This window comes from Physella acuta, unplaced genomic scaffold (assembly GCF_028476545.2).
Source record: "Physella acuta isolate Inbredline_101_S28 unplaced genomic scaffold, ASM2847654v3 ptg000765l, whole genome shotgun sequence".
In the NCBI taxonomy this organism is placed as follows: domain Eukaryota; kingdom Metazoa; phylum Mollusca; class Gastropoda; family Physidae; genus Physella; species Physella acuta.
In genome coordinates this window covers 92,732-116,057 of record NW_026732283.1, presented here as the reverse complement: position 1 = coordinate 116,057, position 23,326 = coordinate 92,732, and the positions used below count along the sequence as shown (strand labels likewise).

The window sequence follows — 23,326 nt, the reverse complement described above, 5'->3', positions numbered from 1 at the left end:
TTTCGAAAGTGTTAGATACGTTGAAAGAAAATAAACAAGTTGTCTTTAAAAAGCTGTGTGATAGATTTCATTTACAGACATGATGGCTGATGGTTGGAAAAATCTACCACATCATATTTTGTTGCAAATATTTCAACAATCTTCTATCGACACTATTGGTACCTCAGCTCAGGTAATGTTAGTTATACACAGTAAATTATTATATTTTGTTATTATTAGGCTTGTGGTGTAAAGTAGTAGCATAACATAACACTTTACCTTTGATTTGTTTTCGTTGTTATTGTCGACAAGATTTGGGCTGTTTACAATGATTGCATTAACCCATATTATCCCAGAGTCTCAAATTTTTATAATTTTTTATATGGTTTAGCATTTGGGCACTGAATGAAGGTAAGGCTATAGATTTTTTTTTAAATCAATACTTTTTGAAATTTCGATATTTTAAAAAACGTCACATAAATGGGACGCTAGCAACGAACGGTCCCATGTAAATATATTGCCAAAAAAATTAAAAATCACGAAATATGGTTAATCACGCGAAAGTTAAGCGGTATGCTGAGTTTGTATTGTTAGACCAATGATTACATTGTTTAGGACAGCTAAAAATACAAAAACTATTCAATTGGGTTAGCCATACCATGGTCTAGAATGCAGAAATTATGTTAAAATGTCTAGTTTTTTTATTTAATCTTGTATCCATCAAAGTGAATAACACTTAGAAATAAGTAAAGCTGTGATTAGTACATCTAATTATGCACACGAGATCACAAATAGTGTTATTATTTAACAAAAATGTAATATAACTAAATATAAATAATTGATTTTTTGGCCTAAGTGTGTTTACTAAGTCATGATATATATATATATATATATATATATATATATATATATATATATATATATATATATATATATATATAATGTTGCTAAACCTTTTGTAATGAGGATCATTACAATAGAAACATTTTTTTTACACATCGGCAGCCCCTTCTTTTGAGAAAAGAAGTGAGGAGTTGACAATTGTCCACAAAGTGTGTCTACTGAATGTAATCTGTCATTTTTAATTTCATGTCTGATGGTATATGGCTTTGCAAAACACCAGACCTAAGTTGTAATTCTTGTATATACATCTACAATCAGGCAATTGAAACCTATTATATCAAATGTTTTTAGACTTTTAGATAATTACATTGTGTAGAGCAGCTATCCTATCCTCCTCTACACCTATCGGGTGGTCGTTAAATTACCATGGTTGCCTCTTCCCCAACGCCTTGCCATCCGCCTAGTCCGCTGATGCGGGGGTGGGGGGGGGGTGAGGAGCATGGAAGAAACTGTGCCCACAGTGAATTTGCAAAAGACGGTCCAGTCGCAGATGTCATCCAGCCATATTCTCTTTTGTTACCCTCTCGATCTCCCCCCCCCCCTCACCAACAGGCATACATCTCTAGCGGCATTTATTGAGTGTTCATGGCTTTCATCCGTGTATGCACTTCACTATTCGAACAGTTCCCAATCTAGCACCACAATCCCCTTACAAAGCCTTGTAAAAGTTAACAACGTAAGACTGGTATGGGGAACCTTGGAGGGGAACATTATTGGGGCATGACAACAGTACACAGCTAATTCACATTTTTGCTATATGTAACTTGAGCTCCCTTATATGAAGAGAGTTGATGAGTAATACCATATGTTCTGTTGTTAACCAACCCCCATGACTAAATCTTTTCACCTAAATCGTGACCATTGTTATTATTCTGGTTTGCTATAATTTTTATATCACGTGATGGTAAATTGACAGCAATACTAAATTAGTTTGTGTTCAATGGTATTACATTCTCAAGTTAGATTAATTCTGAAAACTTAAAAATAAAATGTAAGTTTTTCCAAAATAATTTTTAAAAAATTTTTATACAATAATATATAAGTAAATATAGGTCAAGGTCATAACTAAATATCTATAAACACTATTTAACACTCCAAAGTCAATAGTTAACAAAGTCAACCATTATTTCACCATAAATAACCATAACAAACATTTGCTTCTATGTTTCTCGCTAGAGTCCAATAAATGTGACGTTTGTGTAACAATCTACATGGGGCCATTCGTTGCTAGCGTCCCACTTGTTGTACCCTTGATATAACAAAGTAGTTCAAAAAATGTGTTACTCTTACATTTTTATAAGATAGAAATATGGTACTGCTACAAGTTTCAAATTTATTTTGCACTTAAAATGATACTATTTTAGAAGATATGCATATTCCTGTGCGCATGTTTTCTGTTTTCCGCCATTTTGACAAGTCTTGCAAACCCGGTGCTATAACATCTTTCTAATTTAACTTTTTTCACTAAACACATACAAATTCAATAGTCTAACCATTTTCAAACACAATGAAACATAATTTGTGTTTTACCTAGTTTTTAACAAATTTTAGCAATTTTTTTTACAAGCGTCCCATCAGTGGGACACTAGGTTAATCAATGGACACTGAGTTGACGCAAAGTCTTCCATTGTTGACGTGAAAAAAAAATCTTTTGTTAATGTTGTTCATAACGAATGGTTGTAAAATAATTATAAGCTGAAGCACAAAAAATGTAATATTTTAAGGGTATTATCCGGTATATCGTTGGAGATTATCTGGTTATGTTTGTTAAACGTCGTAAACATTAGTTACTGTAAAGCAGGGTTTATTTGAATGGTGTAATATAAATACATTCGATTGTACTAAAGTAATGTTTTTACTTAATTTTAAGTTTAATCGACATAAGTAAAAAGAAGTAGATTTAAATTAGTAGATCTAAATTTAAATAATAAAGTCAAGTGTAATAATTAGTTTACTGTTATTTTTTCGTATATGAAGTATAGAGGAAGTATTGTAATCGTGCAAAAAATTAAATCTCGACGTTTTACATGTCCTGAGTCGGAAAAACATAGTTTTGCAATTTTGACCGTATGTCTCTGTGTGTAGGAATGTGTGAAATTCTGTATCTATTTTTCCGATAACCGGACTTTTTGTTTTTCAGAAGCATATAACTTGAGTACTGTTTCAAATAGATAAAAAACCTAAACATAATTTACATACAAAAATAAGTAAAATAGTATTTAACAAGAAAAAAACCGTATGTACTTAAAAAAGGATGGTTTACAAAACTTCTTTTGGCGCATACTAAATTTTTAGGCCAATTATTACCAATTTAACCTATATCCTTGCAAAAAAAAATTAAGAACCAAACTGATAGAGGGCATGAATGAATTGCTTCAGAACGTAAACTTTGTAGTTGGTGTCTACCTCTCCGCATAGGTGATAGTTTTAATCTGTGCACATTTAATAGTAACAATTTTTATTTATAGTCGGTTACTAAAACAATTGTCTCCGAAGAAGTTTACGTTAAGATGTCACCTCCAACCCCCCCCCCCCCCCCCACTCACACACCCTACACACCCTTGTCGATATTGTCAATTTGTACTTAATATTATGCTAATTAGATTTAGTTAATCGTATATTTAACTGGTTAAAAGCATTAATCTTTTTGATTTTTGCACTTTTTTCCTTGGTGTCACCCGGTGCAGTGTGTTGCTACATGAGTGGGTTGGTTGGTTGCTACAAGTGTGGGTTAGGTTGGTTGCTACATGTGTGGGTTAGGTTGGTTGCTACATGTGTGGGGTAGGCTGGTTGCTACATGTGTGGGTTAGGCTGGTTGCTACATGTGTGGGTTAGGCTGGTTGCTACATGTGTGGGTTAGGCTGGTTGCTACATGTGTGGGTTAGGCTGGTTGCTACATGTGTGAGTTAGGCTGGTTGCTACATGTGTGGGTTAGGCTGGTTGCTACATGTGTGGGTTAGAGTGGTTGCTACATGTGTGGGTTAGGCTGGTTGCTACATGTGTGGGTTAGGCTGGTTGCTACATGTGTGGGTTAGAGTGGTTGCTACATGTGTGGGTTAGGCTGGTTGCTACATGTGTGGGTTAGGCTGGTTGCTACATGTGTGGGTTAGGCTGGTTGCTACATGTGTGAGTTAGGCTGGTTGCTACATGTGTGAGTTAGGCTGGTTGCTACATGTGTGGGTTAGGCTGGTTGCTACATGTGTGGGTTAGGCTGGTTGCTACATGTGTGGGTTAGAGTGGTTGCTACATGTGTGGGTTAGGCTGGTTGCTACATGTGTGGGTTAGGCTGGTTGCTACATGTGTGGGTTAGGCTGGTTGCTACATGTGTGAGTTAGGCTGGTTGCTACATGTGTGGGTTAGGCTGGTTGCTACATGTGTGGGTTAGGCTGGTTGCTACATGTGTGGGTTAGAGTGGTTGCTACATGTGTGGGTTAGGCTGGTTGCTACATGTGTGGGTTAGGCTGGTTGCTACATGTGTGGGTTAGGCTGGTTGCTACATGTGTGGGTTAGGCTGGTTGCTACATGTGTGGGTTAGAGTGGTTGCTACATGTGTGGGTTAGGCTGGTTGCTACATGTGTGGGTTAGGCTGGTTGCTACATGTCACATGTGTGGGGTAGGCTGGTTGCTACATGTGTGGGTTAGGCTGGTTGCTACATGTGTGGGTTAGAGTGGTTGCTACATGTGTGGGTTAGGCTGGTTGCTACATGTGTTGGTTGGCCTGGTTGCTACATGTAAGGTTGGCCTGGTTGCTGCATGTGTGGGTTGGCCTGGTTGCTGCATGTGTGGGTTGGCCTGGTTGCTGCGTGTGTGGGTTGGCCTGGTTGCTACATGTGTGGGTTAGGCTGGTTGCTACATGTGTGAGTTAGACTGGTTGCTACATGTGTGAGTTAGGCTGGTTGCTACATGTGTGGGTTAGGCTGGTTGCTACATGTGTGGGTTAGGCTGGTTGCTACATGTCGCTTGTGTGGGTTAGGCTGGTTGCTACATGTGTGGGTTAGGCTGGTTGCTACATGTGTGGGTTAGGCTGGTTGCTACATGTGTGGGTTAGAGTGGTTGCTACATGTGTGGGTTAGGCTGGTTGCTACATGTGTGGGTTAGAGTGGTTGCTACATGTGTGGGTTAGGCTGGTTGCTACATGTGTGGGTTAGGCTGGTTGCTACATGTCACATGTGTGGGGTAGGCTGGTTGCTACATGTGTGGGTTAGGCTGGTTGCTACATGTGTGGGTTAGAGTGGTTGCTACATGTGTGGGTTAGGCTGGTTGCTACATGTGTGGGTTAGGCTGGTTGCTACATGTCGCTTGTGTGGGTTAGGCTGGTTGCTACATGTGTGGGTTAGGCTGGTTGCTACATGTGTGGGTTAGGCTGGTTGCTACATGTGTGGGTTAGGCTGGTTGCTACATGTGTGAGTTAGGCTGGTTGCTACATGTGTGGGTAATGCAGGTCGCTAAATGCCTTTATTATCTTTAAGGTGTGCCATTCTTGGAACTCAGCAACTCAAGACCCATTACTGTGGCGGTCCATGAAACTATTCCTGGACGACAGAAAACTAGAAGAATCAGGTTAGAAATCTAAATAGATTTTTTTTAAAATATAGATTTTGAATTTTTTTTTTACAAATCAACATTCGAGTCATAATGAAATATCTCATTTATGTAAATGATGTGTATTTGTACGTGTACTTGTACTAGTATTATATGTATATATATATATATATATATATATATATATATATATATTCTTAACCTACTGATATAGCTCGGAGATGTAAAGGATTAGCAACAAAATGCAGAGATGATGTGACGGAACTCAGAGTTGAGTGCTTTGTTAGTGGCGAGGAGATGAACGACTATCTGAAGACACTGGAGGACATCTTGAAGATTTTATGGAGATCCAAACTCCGAGTGTTGGAGCTGCAGGGGCTTTACCCGGACAGCCCGACTAGCACAGCAATGAGGAGGTTTGCTTCTTTTATGAACAAATTTCTCAAGGAGCAGAAAAATCTGGAGGCAAGTGTTGAATCATTGTCGTATCTCCTTTTTATCATCTCGATAGGCGCATTACATTTTCTCAACCGTAAAAAAAGACGAAGAAGAAGAAAATATCAGTATATATATATATATATATATATATATATATATATATATATATATATATATATATATATATATATATATATATATATATATATATATATATATAAATCTAGATATAGATACACGAACAGACACCGATACGGACACATGTGTAGCTGTAGATGTAGATGTAGTCGTAGAGATGTAGACGGAATTATATTTATATATATATATATATATATATATATATATATATATATATATATATATATATATATATCATATATATATATATATATGTATTGTAGTGAGAGGATATATATATATATATATATATATATATATATATATATATATATATATATATATATATATATATATATTTAAAGGGGAATCGTTTGAGATTTCATTAAAAGCCTGATGCTTTCTTCAATATATACACACATGCCGTATTATAACATTGATATTTTATGTATTATATAGACTTATACTAAAGCCTCAACCTACACCTTAATTTTATTTTCTCCTATGACTTGCTGTATCTGTATAAGTTATTTGGCTTTTCTTTTACAAATCAACGCAACTATCTCTATCACGAATATATTCCGACACGACTTAACTAAAATTTATTCAACTTTAACATCGATCCTAGACATCAAACTTTAACTCTTTGACTATTACCTCAGTTATCCGACTGCCGCTATCTACTGCTTAAGCGTCATCTCGCTTCTTGATGGTCTTTTGATTCATTCTTATCTACTGACCTTTGACAAATCTACCCTAAATTCTTCCCTTAATCTATTTATAATTGTTTCCTAAAGTGACGTCATCACAAGTACCCAAAACATTTTGGGGAGTTTATTTTTAAAATTTATCTACTTTATGATCAATCACATTAGACATAACAGGTGTTCGTGTTTCTACCTATACAAAACTTCATCGTTGTTTTGTTTCAATTTCTGTCTCGCATTGCTTCTATTATACAAAATGGAGAGTTTGTTTTTAAATCGTCCAACAGAATTTTTCACTGAAAGATACAAACTTTGAAGACAAGTTCGTAACCAAATTCTTGGAAATTCTAGGCAAATCTTCAGGGGAGAAAATCAAAGTAATTTGTTTGATTAATTCCTATAACAACTACGACTACGACGACTTACCTTATGGACCGATTCATGCATTCGATACCGTCTTAACAGTGAGTCATTTCATTTTTTTATGTCCATATAGGGATTTTACGTTTTTATAATACATCAATATGTTTTCTTCTTGGCTGAAGGGGGTAGGCTCCGGTACAAAAAAACTTCTTTAATACTAGAGAGCAAACAATGTTTTCTCTACAGCTTTTCAAAGGTACATCCGAATATGCATTTTGACTTTAAAAAAAGGTAAATTTTTTGGGTAACTATGAAACGGCGGCGATCTTGAAAATTAACCTCTTTGTAGGCTTTCCACCATTCATAAAATATTACATTTTAAGTCCAATAATCAATGAATTCATAATTTTCTACTATATTTTGTGGTACTCAGCTAAACATTTTAAGTGCATATCTTCAAACTTATTTCTTATGAATTTTAAAATTTAGGAACCGGTAAAACACTAAATTTTAAGGAATTTTGGGGAATTTTGGGGCATTAAATCTAGTTTATTTTAAAGACTTAAAGCAGCTGTTGTTGATTTAACTATGGAATCAGCTAAACACTAGTCTGCAGCTTTTCAACCCGTAAAGAGGAAATTAACTTCAAACTTATCAAAGGTCGGATTAGTATATTAGTATATTAGTATGTTGCCGTAATCGTCAGAAATAATGTCGAATTTGTTTTCATTTTATGATTTTAAATATTAGACACACGAATCTCCCCTCTCTAGTGCATAAAGCAAGGCTAATGATTTCAAGCGTAGATATTGACATTGTCACATTGTGACCATCTAGATTGACCGTTAAAATCAAATCTTCTCGGCTAATGAGTTTTTGCTAGCTAGTTCCCTGATCTATCTGTAACTATGGTCGTACGATTAAAATGTCATTTCTAAATTTATAAACTTTTTATGTGTTTTGTATCCAGAAGTTTACAAACCTTCAATCACTAACAATTGAGTATCTCAGCGAAGAATTACTACAAAACCTATCAAAGAGTCTGGGGACAAACTTCAAATATTTTTTTATAACTGTCAGTTACTTAGAAGGTAAGGAACTATGAATAAGGCCTAACATTATTACTAATATCGTAACCTATTTTTTAAAAAGATCATGCAAACAGGTTCGGTCCTGATGTCATCGGATTGGCCCAAATTGGCATTGATGCCAACAGTGTGGCCAAACTTGGCATTGATGCCAACAGTGTGGCCAAACTTGGCATTGATGCCAACATGTTGGCCCAACTCGGCCCTGTTGCCAACATGTTGGCCCAAATCGGCATTGATGCCAACATGTTGGCCCAACTTGGCATTGATGCCAACAGAATGGCCCAACTCGGCCTATATATAAAATTTTTAATAAAGCACAGATATGTTCTATAAATAACTCATCCAACAAACACTGTGTTGCACGTGACATAGATAGCAGTATAGCTTTGGACTATAGTCTGTGCTGTAAATAGCATTCTAATAGGGATACGTAGACAGACAGACGTCTTAATAAAGCTGACTAAAATTATCACGTGCAAGGTAAAGTGTGTAAAAACTGAAAGCTAAAACAAAAAGAATCGAACCATCACATCAAGACAGAACGTATATGTATACATGTACGTAAATGTATTCATTATATATATATATATATATATATATATATATATATATATATATATATATATATATAGCCCTATATATATATAGCCCTATATATATATAGCCCTATATATATATGTATATATATATATATATATATATATATATATATATATATATATATATATATATATATATATATATATATATATATATATCTTTTTATGAAATTAGAATCCATAAGCGGAATGGCATGGAGGGCTCTTAAAGAATCATGTCCTGATCTGATGGTGTCTCTAAATGTGTCAAACCGCATAGATTGTGTCCTTTTGTCCCCACACATACCTTTAATCAGCATTACAGTAGGGATCAACGTCCAGTATGGGCCCGGGGGTCAGGTAAGTGTTGTTACACACTGAGCAGAGATTAACAGCTGGAGGATTTTTTTCTCCCTCTCTCTCTCTCCCTCTCTCTCTCTCTCTCTCTCTCTCTCTCTCTCTGTATATATATATATATATATATATATATATATATATATATATATATATATATATATATATATATATATATATATATATATATGTAGGGGTGGTCCCCTTAGGCAAAAATTCCAGGGGGTCACGTAGGTCTTTCTGTGCGTTCGCCAACTGGTAGACTAATCTCTAGAAAAGAAATTAAAAACTAATATTTATAAGAATATCTGAAATTTGGCTTTACTAACATCACAGCCATGAGTGTATGAAACCTTCAAAACAAAACATCAGTTTGAGAAGAGTCATTCGGAACACACCAAAAAAGATATGTAGTTCTTTCGTCGGCATGAAGCTAGTTGCAAACGTCAGAGACTTGGTCGAACAGAACGTTTTCACAAGAAAACACAGCATTAAATGCAAGCATCATATGGAGCCGCATTAGAAATTGCCAAGCAAAAAAAAAAAAAATACAATAGGAAAAAGTTTCCTCAAACCCTGCATGTTGAATATGATGAAAATAATTCTTGGAGATTCCAGTGCAGTAAAGATGCAACAAATATCTTTGTCTAATAATATCCCCGTAGATGTTAGAGAACAAATTTTGAATAAAACCAAGCTTTCACTATTGTTCGTTTTCAAGTTGATGAACCATCAAACATTAGTTATTGTTCGCAGTTGCTTGTCTTTGTGAAACATATTCCTTCAGATAATAGTAAGGAAGTGTTGGTATTTTGTGAAGATATCATGGAGAAAATAAATACGTTTTTGAAAATGGATTATTAAAATGGGAAAACGGCTTTAGGGTTTGTATGGGTCATGTGCCATCTATGTTTGTGTCAAAGAGGCTCTTTCAGAAAACGGTAAAAGATTTAGCTCCCTAACAAAGTGGGTTCCACTGCATGATTCACAGGTATGCCCTCGCCAGCAAGACTTCCGACTCCATTGCTAATAAAAGTCGTAAATTATATTAAATCTGGAGCCCTCAACACCCGTCTGTTTAAAGAACTGTGCAAAGACATGAATGAAGACCACGCGGTTCTGGTTTGTTTTCTACATTGACGCTAGCTGTCAAAAGGAAAGTGAATCGTGTTTTAAATTGAAAGATGAAATCGAGTTGTTCTTGGAAGTGCAAGGGAAACAAGACTTTTTGAGATACTTTAACGACACAGAGTGGTTCGAGAGAGTGTCATACCTAGCAGATATTTTCGAACATCGACATAAGCTTAACCTGAAGCTTCATGGAAAATGAACGAACATTATCTCTTTTCGTGATAATCTCGGGGCATTTTTATCTTAAATCTTGGAAATAGTGCCGTTTTTAGCAGCTCTGCAGTGTGGTAGATGAATCTGATTGTGAGATCAATAAAAATTTGAAAGAGGATTCTGGTCATCATGAATCTCTTGAAAACGAACTGCGGTTTTTTTTCCCTGAGCTGAAAGAAGAAGAATATGCATTGACGCGTTACCCATTCTCTGCTTCCCTAGATGTTACCAACATTCCATATGAATTACAAGACGAATTCTTAAATTCGCCGAATGATTTCGCGTCAGGTGAAAAACTGTTCACACAATTTTGAAGTAGTATGCACCATTCATACCCAAACTTGAAATTGATTGCCTTTCAAGTTTTAGTTTCTTTTATGTCTACATATCTATGAGAGAATAGATTTTCAACACTTCTCCAATTAAAAACAAAACAAAGAAATACATTAAATGTTGAGTATGACATGAGGTTGGCGTTAACAAAAGCTCAACCGCGACTGTGGAGGCTAGTTAATAACATTGTTTTGGTATTTCTCCATTTTACAACTTCCATTACTTCAAAACAAGGCGTAAAATTCAGTCTTTCAGTCAGAAAAAAACGCTCAATTAAAATTTCAATCTTGGGGCAGTGACTCAGCAACCAAGTAACCCGATCAATCCCGCTTTATTTTTTTTCTTTAATTAATTAATTAATTAATTAGTAAGTTAACTTATTTATTTATTTATTCGTTTGTTCATCTCTTTGTTAGTTCGTTCGTTGTTTTTTTTTTCGTTTCGTTTCGTTCGTTCGTTCGTTCGTTTGCTTATTTATTTATTTATTGTTTATTTATTTAATCATTTATTTAATTTTATTTGTTTAGTTACAGAGAGAGAAAAAGATGTATACATATTTAAATTAATGTCTCTCTATAGTTTTCCCTTGACAACATCGCCACCCTGTACCACCACACACTGGAAGAGCTCCACATTGGACATCATTTAGAGCGGGATTTAACTGAGGAATTTCTGGCACCGCTGGAAACTTTTCAAAAATTACGGACGTTTTCGATGTCCATGACCATAAGAACAGAAAAAAATGTAACTATCAAAATACTAGTCTAATTTATAGAAATGCTTTAGCAAAATGTAATTGTGAAAATACTTGTCTGATTCATAGAATCGTTTTTACCAATTGTAATTATCTAAATACTAGTCTAATTTATAGAAATGCTTTAGCAAAATGTAACTGTGAAAATACTTGTCTGATTCATATAATCGCTTTTCAATAAACTTAGAAAACTTAGTTCACAACGTCCGTTTTTTTGGTAAATATTGTCGCTCAGTTTTGAACTTCTAACTAAGGCAGCCATTTCGTTCCAATTTTCTATTTACCTTCATCTTTGATGGCAATGCATGAAAATCTATTTGTTAACAAACAAACAGATGTTGCGAACTTTTAAAAAAAAGCTTATTAAAAAAGTCGAAAATAAAACAAATATAAAAAAACCCTTATATCAACAATCTTTTAAATGCACTGAAAATAAGAAAATAAAACTAATTTGCTTTCTTTAATACAATCTTTGGTCGCTCGTGAGATCTTTTACATATTTTAGCAACAAAAGCTTCTTTATTAAAGAAAGTAAATCAGGCTTGATGCATTAAAGTTTTTTTTAATATTTGTTTTATTGATACTTCTGGCCATTCAATTACCGATTGCAGTTGTTTCATGCGATATCGCCCTATCACTTTAAAATTTAGATATGGCTTCAATGCCACAGTAAAATGATTAAAATTCTATATACGTGCCTAGTATAAGCAGTTTCTTTTAGGAATCTCTTCGAGGGATAGAAAATCTACCCCCCCCCCCCGTAAGAAATTGAATTATATAGAAAACAATAACATTTACCAGTGTCCCCCCCCCTCCCCCGGAGAAAAAAGTCTGGAAGAAACACTGAGTATAAATAAGCGTATCCTTATTATTTCATCAATGTATAATCTTTGATTACAATTTTTTTTGTCGTGTTTGTTTTCACAGATTACGTTTTTATTTTTATCATTTTTGTTTTCACATATAACAGTTTTTATCGTTAATGTCGTGTTTTTTTTCACAGATTCAGTTTTTAAGGGCTTTTAAGGAAATAGTCAAAAGACAAAACACTTTAAGGGATGTAAGGTTTATGTTTCGTCACCGGCGAACGATCAGTGCTCGACTGCTCCAAGAAATAGACAGTGTTAAGGAGGACTTGAAAGAATTTGTGGATCGTGGCTTGGTGCTAAAGCTCATCCTTGCAACGAAACACGAAGAGATGGGTCAGTTTTTCGATGTTGATACAAATACAATCTCACATGGATGAATTCGCCAGTTTGAATATTTCTGATGTATGATCTAACTGTGCAAATAGTGTTTCACTCCTAAGTTCTTGAGGAGCTATGTAATTATGGTAATATTGTTTAACATTTTTCGCAAACAATTTTTTTCAACTGTTTTTTTTTAACTGCTGAAAAATAGAGAATGTTTTCAACTTGTCTTTACAGTTCTTAAACAAATGTAAAAACAGACTTAGCTCTTAGCTATCAGTTTTAAATTATCTGTATTTTAAATTGAAGCAGTTGAAAAATAAATGTTCACAAATAATGTTAACGAATGTCCATTAAAAACGAATAGAGAAAAACTATTGCATGCAATGACCAGGCTATATAACATATATTGCTTGTATATTATGTAAATATTTTGGGGTTACACGTTCTTATTAAAGATTATTAAACAGTTTAATTTTTTTAACTTATGTATGAACATTTGTATAATGTATGAGTTGTTTAACTGGCTTGAAAACCCTTTTTTATTTGTATTAAATATTAAGTAGGCCTAATTAAAAAGAAAAATTATCCTTTTTAAATAACAATAGAAATATGTTACACGTTCTGTTTTAACTACTTTTTTCATTAATTCAATGTTCTTAGCTATATTACTCACATTAAAATTGTTATACATGTGAACTTACAGTATTGTTAGTATTATTTACGATGTCGTTCAATATGTAACATTTATGATATTCATAACGTTGCTATTCCACTGTTATTTAACTAGCTCTCAAAAATGCTTTTTATTTATGTGAATAATTGAAACCATCAAACTTAGAAACTAATCGATACAGTGGGAAATGCCAAACTAAATTAAACAGTGGGAAATGTCAAACTAATCGATACAGTGGGAAATGCCAAACTAAATGAAACAGTGGGAAATGTCAAACTAATCGATACAGTGGGGAATGCCAAACTAATCGATACAGTGGGAAATGCTAAACTAAATTAAACAGTGGGAAATGTCAAACTAATCGATACAGTGGGAAATGCCAAACTAAATGAAACAGTGGGAAATGTCAAACTAATCGATACAGTGGGAAATGCCAAACTAATCGATACAGTGGGAAATGCTAAACTAAATTAAACAGTGGGAAATGTCAAACTAATCGATACAGTGGGAAATGCTAAACTAATCGATTCAGTGGGAAATGCCAAACTAATCGATACAGTGGGAAATGCTAAACTAATCGATTCAGTGGGAAATGCCAAACTAAATTAAACAGTGGGAAATGTCAAACTAATCGATACAGTGGGAAATGCCAAACTGATTGATTCATTGGGAAATGCCAAACTATATTAAACAGTGGGAAATGCCAAACTAATCGATTCAGTGGGAAATGCCAAACTAAATTAAACAGTGGGAAATGTCAAACTAATCGATACAGTGGGAAATGCTAAACTAAATGAAACAGTGGGAAATGTCAAACTAATCGATACAGTGGGAAATGCTAAACTAATCGATTCAGTGGGAAATGCCAAACTAAATTAAACAGTGGGAAATGTCAAACTAATCGATACAGTGGGAAATGCCAAACTGATTGATTCATTGGGAAATGCCAAACTATATTAAACAGTGGGAAATGCCAAACTAATCGATTCAGTGGGAAATGCCAAACTAAATTAAACAGTGGGAAATGTCAAACTAATCGATACAGTGGGAAATGCCAAACTAAATGAAACAGTGGGAAATGTCAAACTAATCGATACAGTGGGAAATGCCAAACTAAATTAAACAGTGGGAAATGTCAAACTAATCGATACAGTGGGAAATGTCAAACTAATCGATACAGTGGGAAATGCCAAACTAAATTAAACAGTGGGAAATGTCAAACTAATCGATACAGTGGGAAATGCTAAACTAAATGAAACAGTGGGAAATGTCAAACTAATCGATACAGTGGGAAATGCTAAACTAATCGATTCAGTGGGAAATGCCAAACTAAATTAAACAGTGGGAAATGTCAAACTAATCGATACAGTGGGAAATGCCAAACTGATTGATTCATTGGGAAATGCCAAACTAATCGATACAGTGGGAAATGCTAAACTAATCGATACAGTGGGAAATGCCAAACTAAATTAAACAGTAGACAATTGTAAAATAATCGATACAGTTGGAAATATCAAACTAGTCTAAACAGTGGAAATGTCAAAAAATCGAAACAGTGGCGAAATGTCAACTAATTTTATCCGCAGGAATTGTCACACAGAGGGAAAGATGTCATCCTTACACACGGGAGCAAATGTCATACTCCGTCTACATGGTCAATTGTCCCTAAGGAACACAAGTAGCTGTAAACTAGGTAGTATTCAAGTTCCTACAAAAGTGCTGCATCTGGACAGAGATACTCTAAACAACATGATGTATATGCGTATTATTGGACATGGATAAAGATGCCTTAAAGACATACAAATAGTCATAAGAACGTAGTAAAATATTAACGTAGATTTTTATTTTACATCGGAAATGTCTGACGTATTAGCCTGGCATTTTTACAGCTTTTATTTAGCTTGCTATCTCTGTCTGTCGTCATTCTGTCTATCTGTCGTCATAGATCAAAACGCCCGAGCGAAATTTATGGCACTTTTAAACTGACAGATTCGTTTCAAAGTTGGCACGTGGGTCAATACTTGGAGAAAATGCAATATGACATTAAATTTTTCTTAAATTAGTAGGTAGAGTTATCCAATTATTACGCAATAGTATACGCGCGTTATCATGTTCATTTGGTGCGCAATAGTTTTTAGTCATGCAACTCAATTGTTTTAGAAAATTTAAAGTACTTAAAAAATGCATAAAAATGTTTTAATAACAAGCTTTTATGTAATGCACTAAAAAGGACAAAATAAATGATTTTCCTTAAATGTATTATAATACTCTACTATTTAAATAACGATAAATACTAAATATTAGTAAAAGTATTTAGTATCTAATACATATTATAGCGAACCAAGCTTTCCTTCATAGTTATTTAAATAGTAGAGTATTATAAAATATATGTACGGCAGTTCGTCGTTTAGTGGAAAACCTATGGTCTCGAGTCCGGGCTTTCAACTCGAGATATTTCAGTTATCAATCGCGCGGCATACCGCTTGACCACGTCCATCCGCTAGCTTTGCAAATGCTCTCATCTAACGGAACAGATAAACTAAAACATAAATAAATATACAAACGTGTAAACAAACTCGAGTTTTAGAAAATACAGCCCAAGTTTTTGTAGAATATAGATAGTTTTTAGCAGAACATATTGTTCTATCTTTTTTTGCAAGTACCAGTAGTTTCACATATATTTTTTCCACGGGTTCCCGCAACCAGTGGGGAGAAGGACAAGCCTGGTGAGAAACGACGGTCGATAGTGGACGACATGCAATGATCAAACCGTTTCTTCGGAAACTTTTTCTTCCGTTTCCTATGGCCAGTTAGCCGGAGTTTGTTGCGTCGGGGCCTGCCCAACGGGTAGAAGAATCCTCCTGAGCCGGTAATGTCCGTCTCACGAGAGTTAACATGGACTATCACCCACCCCACCCCAGGGTAGCGAATATGGACTATCACCCACCTCACCCCAGGGTAGCGAATATGGACTATCACTCGCCCCAGTGTAGCGAATATGGACTATCACCCACCTCACCCCAGGGTAGCGAATATGGACTATCACCCACCTCACCCCAGGGTAGCGAATATGGACTATCACCCACCTCACCCCAGGGTAGCGAATATGGACTATCACCCACCTCACCCCAGGGTAGCGAATATGGAATATCACCCCCCCACCTCACCCCAGGGTAGCGAATATGGACTATCACCCACCTCACCCCAGGGTAGCGAATATGGACTATCACTCGCCCCAGTGTAGCGAATATGGACTATCACCCACCTCACCCCAGGGTAGCGAATATGGACTATCACCTCACCCCAGGATAGCGAATATGGACTATCACCCACCTCACCCCAGGATAGCGAATATGGACTATCACTCACCCCACCCCAGGGTAGCGAATATGGAATATCACCACCCCCCTCACCCCAGGGTAGCGGATATGAACTATCACCCACCCCAGGGTAGCGAATATGGACTATCACCCACCTCACCCCAGTGTAGCGAATATGGACTATCACTCACCCCATCCCAGGGTAGCGAATATGGACTATCACCCACCTCACCCCAGGGTAGCGAATATGAACTATCACCCACCTCACCCCAGGGTAGCGAATATGAACTATCACCCACCCTCGGGTAGCGAATATGGAATATCACCCCCCCCCCCTCACCTCAGGGTAGCGAATATGGACTATCACCACCTCACCCTAGGGTAGCGAATATGAACTATCACCCACCCTCGGGTAGCGAATATGGACTATCACCCACCTCACCCCAGGGTAGCGAATATGGACTATCACCACCTCACCCTAGGGTAGCGAATATGAACTATCACCCACCCTCGGGTAGCGAATATGGAATATCACCCACCTCACCCCAGGGTAGCGAATATGGAATATCACCCCCCCCTCACCTCAGGGTAGCGAATATGGACTATCACCCACCCCAGGGTAGCGAATATGGACTATCACACACCTCACCCCAGGATAGCGAATATGGACTATCACCCACCTCACCCCAGGGTAGCGAATATGGACTATCACCCCCACCCACCCCAGGGTAGCGAATATGGACTATCACCCACCCCAGGGTAGCGAATATGGACTATCATTCACCCCAGGGTAGCGAATATGGACTATCATTCACCCCAGGGTAGCGAATATGGACTATCACTCACCTCACCCCAGGATAGCGAATATGGAATATCACACACCTCACCCCAGGGTAGCGAATATGGACTATCACCCACCCCACCCCAGGGTAGCGAATATGGACTATCACCCACCTCACCCCAGGGTAGCGAATATGGACTATCACTCGCCCCAGTGTAGCGAATATGGACTATCACCCACCTCACCCCAGGGTAGCGAATATGGACTATCACCCACCTCACCCCAGGGTAGCGAATATGGACTATCACCCACCTCACCCCAGGGTAGCGAATATGGACTATCACCCACCCCACCCCAGGGTAGCGAATATGGACTATCACCCACCTCACCCCAGGGTAGCGAATATGGACTATCACTCGCCCCAGTGTAGCGAATATGGACTATCACCCACCTCACCCCAGGGTAGCGAATATGGACTATCACCCACCTCACCCCAGGGTAGCGAATATGGACTATCACCCACCTCACCCCAGGGTAGCGAATATGGACTATCACCCACCTCACCCCAGGGTAGCGAATATGGAATATCACCCCCCCACCTCACCCCAGGGTAGCGAATATGGACTATCACCCACCTCACCCCAGGGTAGCGAATATGGACTATCACTCGCCCCAGTGTAGCGAATATGGACTATCACCCACCTCACCCCAGGGTAGCGAATATGGACTATCACCTCACCCCAGGATAGCGAATATGGACTATCACCCACCTCACCCCAGGATAGCGAATATGGACTATCACTCACCCCACCCCAGGGTAGCGAATATGGAATATCACCACCCCCCTCACCCCAGGGTAGCGGATATGAACTATCACCCACCCCAGGGTAGCGAATATGGACTATCACCCACCTCACCCCAGTGTAGCGAATATGGACTATCACTCACCCCATCCCAGGGTAGCGAATATGGACTATCACCCACCTCACCCCAGGGTAGCGAATATGAACTATCACCCACCTCACCCCAGGGTAGCGAATATGAACTATCACCCACCCTCGGGTAGCGAATATGGAATATCACCCCCCCCCCCTCACCTCAGGGTAGCGAATATGGACTATCACCACCTCACCCTAGGGTAGCGAATATGAACTATCACCCACCCTCGGGTAGCGAATATGGACTATCACCCACCTCACCCCAGGGTAGCGAATATGGACTATCACCACCTCACCCTAGGGTAGCGAATATGAACTATCACCCACCCTCGGGTAGCGAATATGGAATATCACCCACCTCACCCCAGGGTAGCGAATATGGAATATCACCCCCCCCTCACCTCAGGGTAGCGAATATGGACTATCACCCACCCCAGGGTAGCGAATATGGACTATCACACACCTCACCCCAGGATAGCGAATATGGACTATCACCCACCTCACCCCAGGGTAGCGAATATGGACTATCACCCCCACCCACCCCAGGGTAGCGAATATGGACTATCACCCACCCCAGGGTAGCGAATATGGACTATCATTCACCCCAGGGTAGCGAATATGGACTATCATTCACCCCAGGGTAGCGAATATGGACTATCACTCACCTCACCCCAGGATAGCGAATATGGAATATCACACACCTCACCCCAGGGTAGCGAATATGGAATATCACCACCCCCCCTCACCCCAGGGTAGCGGATATGGACTATCAGCCCCACCCACCCCAGGGTAGCGAATATGGACTATCACACACCTCACCCCAGGGTAGCGAATATGGAATATCACCCCCCCCCCCCCTCACCCCAGGGTAGCGGATATGGACTATCAGCCCCACCCACCCCAGGGTAGCGAATATGGACTATCACCCACCTCACCCCAGGGTAGCGAATATGGACTATCACCCACCTCTCCCCGGGGTAGCGAATATGGACTATCACCCACCTCACCCCGGGGTAGCGAATATGGACTATCACCCACCTCACCCCAGGGTAGCGAATATGGACTATCACCCACCTCACCCCAGGGTAGCGAATATGGACTATCACCCACCTCACCCCAGGGTAGCGAATATGGACTATCACCCACCTCTCCCCGGGGTAGCGAATATGGACTATCACCCACCTCTCCCCGGGGTTGCGAATATGGACAATCAGCCCCACCCACCCCAGGGTATCGAATATGGACTATCACCCACCTCATCCCAGGGTAGCGAATATGGACTATCAGCCCCACCCACCCCAGGGTAGCGAATATGGACTATCACCCACCTCATCCCAGGGTAGCGAATATGGACTATCACCCACCTCATCCCAGGGTAGCGAATATGGACTATCACCCACCTCATCCCAGGGTAGCGAATATGGACTATCACCCACCTCACCCTAGGGTAGCGACTATGGACTATCACCCACCCTAGGGTAGCGAATATGGACTATCACCCCCCTCACACCAGGGTAGCACACATGGATGTGGACACAGAACTAGAACAATAGGCGACGTCTGAACAAACCGTTGGCTAATATGACATCCTTGTGTCGAACCCAACCTCATATATTTATTTCAATGACTGTAATTTCATTTAAACGAATGTGTAACAAAACAGAATTCTAATAAACCGGGAGTGATCTCCCCTAAACTTTCTCGAATATTCTTATATAAAATAACAGGGGATGGGAACTCGGGCTATAGACATGATTTTTAATCCATTTTAAATACTTAAAGTTTTAAAAATAGAATAAAATCTCGTAGACAAATTAATTGCACACCAAGTGAACGCCAAATAAAAAAGCGCATAATGGTGCGCAATATTATTACTTTTAAAATTTACATTAGTTTTTTGAGAAATCGGAAGTAGCGTAAAGTACTACTTCCAGTCAACGGAAATGACTCAAAATTTGATAGAAGGTAGAGAATTAGATCTTTTACTTACATATGAAATTTCATTTATCTATCTGAAATAGTACTCAAGTTATAGGCTTTTGAAAAATTCAAAGTAGGAAAAGTACCACTTCCGGTTATCGGAAATCGCTCAAAAGTTGATACGGATCTACGATTTTGATAAAATACTTATATATGAAATTTCATCAACCTAGCTGTAACGGTTCTCAAGTTATCGTGTTTACACACGGACAGACAGACACACAGACACACAGACACACAGACAGACACACAGACATACGGACAAGATTGCAAAATTATGTTTTTCCGTATCAGTGAGGTGTGAAACGTCGAGATTTGTAAAAATCTCGATTTTTTTTTTTTGCACGATTACAAGACTTTCTCTATACTTCGTATATACGAGAAAGTAAAAAGGGCTGAACATGTCCTATTGTTGTTTTTTAATAAGAATTTTTTTACAACTTACTATAGAATCTGTTACATAAATATTGTTAACGTATAATATCCGTACACGAATAAATTAATATATACCTTTCCACCTGCGTGGTTTTCTTCAGGCGATGACCACACAATTTCTAACATAATGTGTAAATGATTCATTTCAATCATCATTCTTAGGCTGTCTTTGACCATTCATCAGAATGTAAACAAAGCAAAAAACACATGGCGATACTAACACTACTAATTCTAGATCTTGATCTAGCGCTAACGACATAGTTAAAGGTTCATATTCTGTCACAACAATGAGACAATTTAAAAGATACCACAATATTATGGTACAACAGAGTCGTTCGTAAATTAACGTATTCTTTGTGCTCATTTCTGTTTTAATCAATATCGCGTGGTTTCCTCTATAACAAAAAATATATTCAGTACAGCTCTTTTATAATAAAATATTCAGTCGGCCCAACTAGAACAAAATTATATATTCAGTGCGGCTCCTGTATAAGAAAATATATTTTTAGTTTGGCTCCTCTCTTTAAAATTCAAATCCTTTGTGCACCAACAGTCAGTTTCCAGTAAAGTTTTATGTTTAACATGTTGATCTAGAATTTATAATTCCCCCCCCCCTCCTCCACCACCCTTTACAATGATGGGTCTTTTTAACAGCTGTATTCGATTGAACCAATTAGCAGTCAACAAATCAATCTGAAAATTAATATGATTTTTTAAAAAGTCACAAGGTCGTTATGTACCCCACTCGGCAACCAGTCAGACAAACGCAAACTACGACATGAGACAAGATAAACGGTGATAATTTACCCGTGGAAAAAAATATAACAACCGAAGATCGACGTTCGAATCTAGTAAAGTTAATTAAGCACATTACTTGGGTACAGTGAATTTGTTGATCGTTAAAGTGATTGAAAAAAAAGTGGGGCGTAGCGGTAAATGATACGCTTATTTGCGTGGCAATTTTAGTTGTTTTTTTTTAATTTGATAATTATTTTTTTCAATAATTTTAGTCACATCCTGATGTCTTGAATCCGTATAACTAGTGCGACTGGGTACACTAGGCACGTGACTTCCCTGTGGCCAATCATAAGCCATTTAGTTTTCTTCACGTCATAACGCACACATCAGAGTTAGGTACGCTAGTGTCACTGTTTATATAGTATGACATACATCATTGTATATTTGTGTCATAAATGTCTGCTGTGAGATATGTCATTTTATGCCGTGTCATTAATGTATCATAAATGCCAATGTTACAAATAGTGAACAGCTATAAAATACTTTAAACACTATCCAAAAAAAAAGTCAAACGCCAAAGTTCAGACTTATTTACAAAGGATGCCAAGATGGACGAAAGCAGCACCAATGTTGCTGTTTCACCTGAAGACAACATCATCATATCTGACCAGCTGATGCAACAGTTGGACGTCTTCCTCAACTGTTTTCTCATCCACCTCCTCAGTTTTCTGGGGATCGTCGGCAACGCCCTCAACATTCTGGTACTGACCAGCCGCGGCTTCAAGGAAACCAGCGATATTTTCTTGGTCAGTCTGTCGGTCAGCGACCTCATGTTCTCCATCATCCAGCCGATTCACGGCCTCAAGTGTATCGTGTCAAAGTTCGACGTGTCACTCTCCAACACCGTGGACACATTCGTGACAGTCTACATACCCAGCACCGACATCTGGGTCGCGCTAAGCATCAGCATCAATACCGCCATCGCAGTGGAGCGGTTTTTCGCGGTTTTATTCCCGTTTCACGTGTCTCGAATGTTCACGCCTTTCCGTGTGAAATGCGTCGTCGTGTTCGTGTACGTTTACACGCTCGGGATGACGTCACCTATGTCGTTCCGGTTCGAGTATGAATGGGTATTCGACCCTTTTCAAAATCGGACCACCGCTGCGCTTATCAACAGCAATTTTTACAATGATAATTATAATGTCGTTAACATATACGGAGGTTTTGTTCTGAACATTTCTTTCACCATGGTAACATTGTTTACAATACTTATCTGCTCCGTTGTCATAACCATCAAACTGACCGTTGGTCATTCCAAGCAGCTGACCCTCTCGTCGTCAGGTCAAGGAAGAAAGAAGGTGAAGGACAGGAGAGCGGGTAAAATGCTACTCACCGTGTGTTTGGTGGCGCTGATCGTGTTCCTGCCTACGGCCATCGTCGACATGTACAAGGCATACGCTGATATCAACCTGTTCTCACAAGACAACCTGATCTACCTCCTTCAGAGCATCAACCACATCATGTACCAGTTCAGCGCCTCCATCAACATCGTCATCTACGTCACCATGAGCAGGAAATTCGCCGCGGCGTACCTGAACTTCTGCTGTCCAAAGAAAAACTAGGACAGGGGGGGGGGGGGGGGAATCTTTGGTCGCTCATGCGATCTACATTTTTTAGCAACCAAAGCTTTTATGGAAGAAAGCAAATTTTTTTTTATGTTCGTATTGTCAGTGCATTTAAAAGCTTGTTGCTGTATTTTTTAAAA

General features: G+C 38.3%; 2 protein-coding genes across 2 annotated transcripts; both read left to right on the top strand.

The window, feature by feature from the left end:
• On the top strand, window positions 1-13,354 carry LOC131950464 (F-box/LRR-repeat protein 21). The gene is made up of 8 exons (XM_059312630.1): window positions 1-172; window positions 5,352-5,442; window positions 5,639-5,889; window positions 6,974-7,150; window positions 8,020-8,140; window positions 8,915-9,078; window positions 11,329-11,493; window positions 12,507-13,354. The coding sequence occupies exons 1-8, from the start codon at window positions 80-82 to the stop codon at window positions 12,747-12,749; spliced, it is 1,305 nt and encodes a 434-aa protein (XP_059168613.1). The 5' UTR covers window positions 1-79; the 3' UTR covers window positions 12,750-13,354.
• An 8,815-nt stretch (window positions 13,355-22,169) lies between these two features.
• LOC131950465 (QRFP-like peptide receptor) lies at window positions 22,170-23,183 on the top strand. Its single transcript, XM_059312631.1, has one exon. The coding sequence runs from the start codon at window positions 22,170-22,172 to the stop codon at window positions 23,181-23,183; it is 1,014 nt and encodes a 337-aa protein (XP_059168614.1).
• The last annotated feature ends 143 nt before the right edge of the window (window positions 23,184-23,326 follow it).